General features: G+C 41.4%; 1 protein-coding gene across 1 annotated transcript; it reads right to left on the minus strand.

The window, feature by feature from the left end:
- Positions 1-2,702: 2,702 nt before the first annotated feature.
- On the minus strand, positions 2,703-8,256 carry NDUFAF7 (NADH:ubiquinone oxidoreductase complex assembly factor 7; the record flags this gene model as incomplete). Its single annotated transcript, XM_010164443.1, has 8 exons — positions 2,703-2,935; positions 3,325-3,498; positions 3,846-3,989; positions 4,819-4,932; positions 5,654-5,712; positions 6,201-6,411; positions 7,464-7,574; positions 8,209-8,256. Coding segments are annotated over 8 exons (1,074 nt in total), but the record flags the coding sequence as incomplete, so codon positions are not given.
- Positions 8,257-8,259: the final 3 nt, after the last annotated feature.

Here is an 8,259-nt window from a genome sequence, read left to right on the forward strand (position 1 = left end):
CTGCTCAAAACCTAGGAGTAACAGTGGATATCAAATCACCTGTTGCTTCTGCCAGGGCAGCTGGATTGTAGGAGAAAAGGCTTTGCCTTCTGACCGTAACCTGCAGCTCCTCCCAGGCTCTTTCCTGTGCTTGGCGTTGTTGTTTGGGCTGAATGAACAGTCCAAAACCAATTCCTCATTCAGTTTTTTAGGCAGATGCCTCAGTTGGTGGATTCCCAACCACTTACTGGACTTGTGGCACAATAGAGGGAAAGCAGCAATATTCCTTGGGAATGATTCCCTTGGAGCGTAGTGTAACAATTAACGTTCATGGTATTTCCAAGAAGTTTGAGGCCATGAATACTAAATGCATATGGAAGAGGGGTTTTTTGTCCTATTTTAAACAATGGAAAAGGTGAAATCTTTCCTTTTGTGTAGGATAACAGCACTGTGCTGCTGGAAGGTGCTGGTTGGCTGTACATATCCCTGATGTGCCAAGCTGCTTAACTAGCGCTTGGTTTGAAATTCTTTTTTAAAATACTGATACAGGCTTGAACTACAGAGTCAGTGAGAGGCTTTGGGATAGCTCCTCTCTCTCCTACAAAGATTTTTTTGTGTGTGTGTGTGTAGATAAGTTGTTTTTTGGTTTTTTTTGTTTTTTTTTTCTACTGTTGTTATTCAGGTAAGGGAGCAGGTGAGCAGACTTTTTCTGAGTTGATATACATAGAATTTTACAAGGTTATTTCAGGGTTGGTAGCTCCTTGCAATGTCAGAGACCTGGCAGCACAGTCAGTGGCAGTTGCAGAAGTTCATACCCACAGGTGGGTGTGGGTCTTTAACCCACTTTCTCTTTTCCTATTGCCCTTAATGTAACTGCCACTGCATTTGGTAGGTGTCGAAGCTGGTAGCGGCTGAACTCCGGCTTCCCTGTTGGGACACACCCAACCCTGCACAGATCGTTGGTGCGATCTGTACGGCAGTTTCCCAGGGGCAGCAGTGGGCAGAGCGTTTCAGCCCTTCCCAGCACCATGCATCCTCTCTCCTAGCACGTGTGTTTCTCAGGTTTGTGCAGGGGACTTGCCCGGTGGCAGCCCCTGCCCCTCCTACACTGGGGCTCGTTCCCCCTCTTCTGTGCTGTCAGGGCAGTGCAAAGGAATTCCGGAGGGGCAGAATTTGTCCCTTAGCCGCGCCATCCCGCAAAGGCAGGGGTCCAGGACTGATTCTTCAGAGAGGCACTATTTTTCATCTTTGGAACCAGAACCATCACCTCTGAGGCTGGTAGTCTAGTATTTGCCCAAGCTTGGCAAGGGAAGCAGGACGAAATTTCAGTGATGCCATTGCTATCTTCCATGCTAACCGTAGCAACATTGATGCAGTCTCGTTTTAAACTTCAGGTTTTATACTTGAGCTGTCACTTCAGGTTTTCCTGTGGGTTTTTTGTTTGTTTGTATTGTTTTAAGGGAGGAAAAAAAGCCAGCGCAGTCACTTGAAAAAGCACAACAGGAACAGAGGAAGGAGGGGACAACAATGAAGTAGAAGGCCTGGCTGATGTTTCTCCCCATGAAGTCTGCTCTGCTCCAAAATATTATATGAGCTATTTATTCTTCAAACTGTATTAAAAAAAAATAAAATAAAATGCTGTTGGCCTTTGGAGGAGATTGCCTGACCATAGACGCAGACTTATGGGGCCAGACAGAAGCCACAAGCAGCTACTAGTCAAGGAACTGAAACATCTGACATACATTAGGAGTAAACTTTCTTCAGAGTAGTAAAAATAGCTGAGTTTTTTATTCCCTTTTTTCCTACCTTTACTGCAAACTTTGACAGCAGTAGGTTACAGTGTTTCAATATCCTTACCCCTAGATGAACTAAGTTGCATTCATTCAAGAAATAGTGCTATGATGATGCTAGAAAAAAGCTCCATGTAAAATTTATAGCCTCCAAAGGACACTGTCAAGTACTTTTATATTTTTATATATCCCATTGTTTGTAAATATCCTCTGATAAGCTTGAAAATAAAATTTATTTCCCTATCACACTTGTTCTTTTTATTTACATGAACTATCTTTCCTTGCAAATGTTCTTAGAAGTAAATGGATTTGTCATTAGGGAAATCTGTTAGCAGGTGCTTTGGAATTAATAACTCTTCTTGCATGGTTCCTGTCACCATTCTCTTTATAAAAATATCTTCAAAAATGTCAAGGCATCTTCTGTTTTAAGCAAGTACCAACGCTGAGTAAATTTAAGGTCTCCTTAACACATCTGTTTGTTACTGAAAAGTTTTAAGTTGATTCCACTAGTAAATACCTCACTCAGCTCTAGTGTAAGACCCCTAAAAATAGTTCATTTTCTGCTCTGTGTACACTGGTTGCTCTAAGGGCAGTATTTGATTTCTACATGTGCTGCTTGGAGTAGGTCAGTCAACAGGTGTAGTGTTCTGCACTAGACTTACTCTGAAATAGCGCTCCCTACCAAAATGGGGCTAGGCCCTGAAGCACAAGTTGGTGTGAGAAAATTGCCTGGAGAAGGGATTTGACATTTCATATAATTTCAGTTCAAAGATAAATTAAAATATTTAGTTCTTAGCTTACTATGTATGTAGCTACATGCTGATTATGTTATTGCAAAACATGTACTACATGAAACCATAAAATGCAGGACTCTACTTGGGTTTGGGTTTTTTTATTTAATAAGTTGCTTTTGAAAGCTACTACTATCAGACATTTTGCTACAGTATTTGAAGTTACTTCAGTAAGAGTTCGCCAAATCCAGCGACAGGCGGTGAGGGAGCCTTTGATTCTGGCTGATCTTTCTTGTCGGGATGTGCAAGTCTGTGGTGAGGCAGGAGGGCAAAAAAGTTAAAACGATCCCCCATTTTCTTGGGATTCATCAGCATGTCATAGCTGTGCAGTAACTGCTTGTGAGTTGCTGTGTCGCGTGAATTCTGCAAGAGCACCTAGGGGGGAAAAAAAAAGTAGGTTATAGCCCGTTCCTGCTTTCCTATAAATTCCCTCATACTGGCCCTCCCTTGTTGCATCCTTTTCACTTACACTAGTGTAACAGTGCCACAGTGTTCACTAGAACTGGGGAAGGTCCCTGGTACAGCTCATACATTGATGTATGTAGCAAAGTTTTGCATTAAATACTCCTAAATAGAATACAAACGGTTTACTTGGAGGGATCCAGAGTAACTTATGTCTAGGAGAAGCAACTCTCTGATCTTGCACCTAGATGTTCTTTTGAACAACTTTCTTTTAAAATGAGATTTTTACAAAAGCTCTCTTGCTGCTTAAGAGTACTGCTTGTGGAGCAGGAGAGTTTATGGACCTGTAAACACTATTGTACCTGCAATCGGAGGTCAATGCCCATGTTTTTTAAAAACTCCCGCTGTTTTATGGGGCCCAACGTGGCTGTTCTTCCTTGTGTCATCTTTCGAAGATAGCTGAAATCAACATCTGCTGTCAGGTCTGCTGTACCTGGAGCACTCAGCACATCGTGAAGTTTGTGATTCTGGAAGCCCTGAAAAATGACATTGGAAGGTTACGCTCAGCTGTGCTCCCAGCTCCCATAGCTGGGGCTAGCAAAGACTAAGCTGTGTGCGTGAGGGGCGAGAATAGCGAGCTATACTTTGGAAATTTGAGATAAATGGAGCAAGGGCTCAGAGTATCCTCTCCATCTGACAGAAACCCTTATGGGTACTGATTCATTAAGAACTCACTTTTGATTGCAGCATAATGCAGCTTTCACTATTATGTCCACCCAAGACCTTTTCTCCCCTTCCCCCCCCCCAAAGAACCTAATGATCCAAGTGACAAATAAAATATAACAGAGTATTTTGGCTTCTGATTTCAGGGTAAATTACTTACTCGGAAAGTGTCAGTTTTGGTTCCATCATGACCATAATCAGCAACCAGTGCAGCCCCACCATCCTCTTCTATACGACAGGCAAGCTTCTGAATGATGACACCAGCCTCGGGACACACTTCCACGTGATCTCTCGTTTCTTCAGGCTAGTGCAGGGTTCAAAGACCAAAATACCTGTATTAGCAAACAAGTACAGGGAACGAGATCTTCATGCTTGACATCTTGGAACTGTCATCACTTCATTGGGGCACAGAGGTCCAGGGGTGTATTCCAGGCTACCTAGAGCCTGAGTGAGTTTTTGCTAACTGTCATTTTCAGTTAGTGTTTCTGAGTGCTGGATTTCAATCGTCTCTTCTACAACCTATAGTAGGCTGAAACGAATTTTTTTGTAACAAGCAAGAATACCTGCATCAGGTGAAACTGCATCACTGTGGTACTGAAAGAATGAAAACAGCTCTTCAGCTGTGTGCACCCTTCAAAAAGGCCTTTCTGTGTGAAACTCTGTAGCTGGTTTTAATCTCAACTACTTCATCCTGTAACTTTAAGAATCCCGTGAATTTTAGGAAAAAAATAATTCTTGGACACTTTCCACTAAAGGTCAGTAGAGCACAGAAGCACCCAGCTGCCCAGAGTTGACAGCCTGGCTCAGGCAGGGCCACTATCGAGACAGTGACATGACCTGTGCAACGCAGAACTCCCTGTCACTTGCTGCCTCCCTTTGCTTCTGAGGTGTTTTGTCTGTTTAAGCTCCAATTTTTGCAAAATTTGATGTATGTGTTTATTTTTGTGCTGTATTTTCCCAGCACACCAAGTTAAATGCTTGTGGAAGTTTTGCAGAATGGCAATGGTAAGCTGTATTTACTCATTGACAGACTGGGAGCCCTCCTCTTGCTGTCAGAGGAACTGAGAAGCAGTAAGTGCACCTGAAAGAGGCAGTAAAGATGCAAGTACGAGCTCTGGCAGGCACAACCTTACCTGAATAAAGTTTTCTGTCGCAGGGGTACCGGATGGTGACAGGACAAACCGCAGCTGGTCAGGAACTTCTGGATCTATATCAACCAATACTTCACGCCAGCCTCTCTCCGTTCTCTGTTTAATGAGCCCAAAGAACTCATTTTACACTCTAACAAGTACAACAGTGTCTTTATTTGATTGAACTAACGTGTCAAGCATTTCCACAAACGTTTTAAGAACATAATATGATATTAACAACAGTTTTTCCTTCCTATTTAATTCCAGTAACTGCTTTGGAAAAAGCTTGTGGTAGATACTTGTCTGCAGGGTCAACAAAGACAGGTTTAATTATACTTAAAAGAAATGAATGATGCTGTTGAGAAAAATGCTGCCTCTTCTGTTGACAGTGCTACATTTAACTGATCAAAATAAAATAAACTTATTCTACCAGTGATTTTCATAAACTATCAAACTGAAGTTGAAAGTTTCTTCTGATTCCAAATGAGCCTCTGATTTGCTATTCTCATTACCATTCAAATTAAAGCCCTTCAGAGCATTGTCTTTGTTAGTAGTGGTACATAAAATAATGTTGAAATTAAAAACTTATTAATGTAGCATAAGAAATAAACTTGAGACTTACGTAAGCAAAAAGAAATCTTTAGCTTTTCCATTCAAGAACAATTACTAATTTTACAGTTATCAGCTGAATTAAGCCTTATTTGTCCAAGTTCAGTTAGAAATATTTTATCACCATAGACAATGCACATGTCTAGTTTGGCACCCTAATTCTGTTCTTCCTCAAAGAGAAAAGACATTTAAGCAGATGGTCACAATTACAATAATCTTGTTGCTATACCTGAAACTTATGTATTGGCAGGGCATCAAAAAACTCATGTGCTAAGTAAAAGCTGTAACCTGCGGGAAGATAAAAAAGAATGCATTAAATGATTAACGCTTCTGGAGCAGCTTCCAGTTAAAAATTATAATGATTTTATGAATTTTAATGATTTAAACTAGTTACTGTGGTTGTGAAATAATTATCATTACTTCCAGCTTGGATACATCAAAGACAGCATTTGTATAACTAGCTCTAGCTTCCAGTCCATGAGTTTTAGATTGGTATCTCATGAAAGGAGATTCAGACAAAGCCAGTAAATGGTTTCCCATGAAAAGAAAAAGTCATAATATATGAAATTGGGTAGTTATCCCAAAATGAATGTGGTCAGAGTAGGTAGCAGTTATGAGAATGAGTCAAGATCCTGCCTCAGACTCATACAAGGACAAATATGTGTATTAACTACTCTTCCAGTGATTATGAAGGCTAACAGAGATGTCCTCCATTACCAAAAACTGCAAATGGAGGAAGGGCACCATCCCTGTAACAAGGCATTCAAGCTCCTTACCTGGTGGCACGTCTTGAATGTCTCTGTACCAGGAAATGGGAATTCCAGTCTTGCTAACGCCTTTCATGTAAGCAGACTCGTCTTCAGGGTTTGACTGCACCTTCCCTCCTGTCAGCATCAGCGCTTGGATCTCACTGAGTTTGGGACTCACCTCTACCAGATGAATAGAGACATCACATTTACTAAGTAAAGAGGCAAGCTGGTTGAAGACCTATAAAGGCAGATGAATTCGATTAGGCACAGTCTGTGCTGTATACATTACAGGTTTAAGAATTAACCTTCAATCTCATTATTTATATTCAAGATGAAAGATGTAGTTGGCTTTCATTTAACAAAATAGTCTCAGTGAAAAGACTGCATTTTGCTCTTCCAGCAGGAAATGGGAATTTCTTCATCAATTTTAATAAAAGCTGCTACACTTCTACTGAAGTTGGCAAAATACATCACACATTTTAGTTGTAAGGACAACAGGACATGCTAATTTAGAGTAGGAATAGCCTGAGAGTGAGGACTCCTCTAACACCTGCAGAGGGTTTTGCATTAGGAGAAAAATTGTTTCGTCTTCCCAGACACCATAAACAAAAGTGCTCAATATCCTACATTTCACTGTGCTTAGAGCTTTTCATTAACATACATACATACATAGAAGAAAAGGTGTTCTGAGGTACTAAATCCCATTAGCAATCTGGTTTTGAATCAGTAGTATCTTAATTATAATAGACAGCCACACAAGCATGACTGAACACAGAGGGTTAACCTGGAAGAAAAAAGCCCCTGGAATCTCCAAAGGAACTGACACAACTTCACTCCTGTACTATTTTTTGTGTGTGTGTGTGTATCTGTGTGTCTGGCTTCCTCCTTATTGCTTGCACTGAGCCCTCCCTCGCAGTTACACACAGCAGCACCTTCCTAAATGGACTTCAGTTTGGATAACTCTTCTACACAGCAATAACTTATAATGGAATGGCAGGGAATTCCTGCCCCCCCTTCTATCAAGCAGTGTTTGACAGACTACATGTGTGCCTGTGCAGTGTGCATGTGCTGGCCCACGTTCTGGTTCCAACTTGGAGAGCTGGTCTCTTTGCCAAATAGCAGAAACTTGTATATATTTTATTTAGATTCTAAGCTGCAAACCTCCTGACTGAAATTATGTGGTTACTAGGGAACGTTAAACCCCAACAGCAAAACATAATTCGTTCAGATTTCAATGTAGCCACGGAATAAAGCCAGAAACAAAGAGTATTAACATTAGTTTTCACCTACCCGTAATATATCATCAGTGAGAGTGCCCCTCCCGGGGCCCAGTTCCACCAGCTGGAACGCTTTTGGTCTGCCCGTGGCCATCCATTCACTAATATACCATATTCCTATTAACTGGCAGTTAGAAAAAACACAAACAAAGCGTTACACTCATAACTTCTGAACTTTTGAAAAGACATATCTGCCTTTTGTCTGATAATAACTAAGATACTATATAATATTATCTCTCTGTACTGTAAAGTTAAGAGAAATCATATGTTTGCCCTCTTCTCTTTAAGTATTAAAATTGGAGATCTTTTGCTGTCAGCCCAGCTGAAGGAAATCTCCATCAGCAAACATGTGGGACTCTTTTCTGGTTGGTGCATGGACTTGAGGCTCAAATGCAGGTCACACTGCCCAGCTGCCTCCACGACAACGCATTTACCAAAGCGTCACGGAGAGCAGCGCTTTGCCAGTCCTCTCCACTGGAAACTGATACACAATCCAGAGCAAACCTGACCAAAATCTGAACACTATTTTTGAGTTGGGTTTTCACACTGGGAAACTACTGTAACTCTTTTTATTCCTAAACAAGTTCTAGATGAAAATAAGCGTTACTGAGCAGAGATGGTGACCCAAATTAGAACACAAGAAAGGCCTCCCTGGTCTTCCAGAAAAGGAGAACACCCCCCTTCCTCCTCCGAAAACAACGGGACTGTGACGGAAGGATGAGAAGGAGTTCCTGAGGGCACAGGGAACTCTGCGTTACCTCTCCGAACACCTGACTTATTTCAGGGGAGGTGACAAAGTCTCCGCTTTC

This window comes from Antrostomus carolinensis, unplaced genomic scaffold (assembly GCF_000700745.2).
Source record: "Antrostomus carolinensis isolate BGI_N321 unplaced genomic scaffold, ASM70074v2 scaffold9073, whole genome shotgun sequence".
NCBI lineage: Eukaryota > Metazoa > Chordata > Aves > Caprimulgiformes > Caprimulgidae > Antrostomus > Antrostomus carolinensis.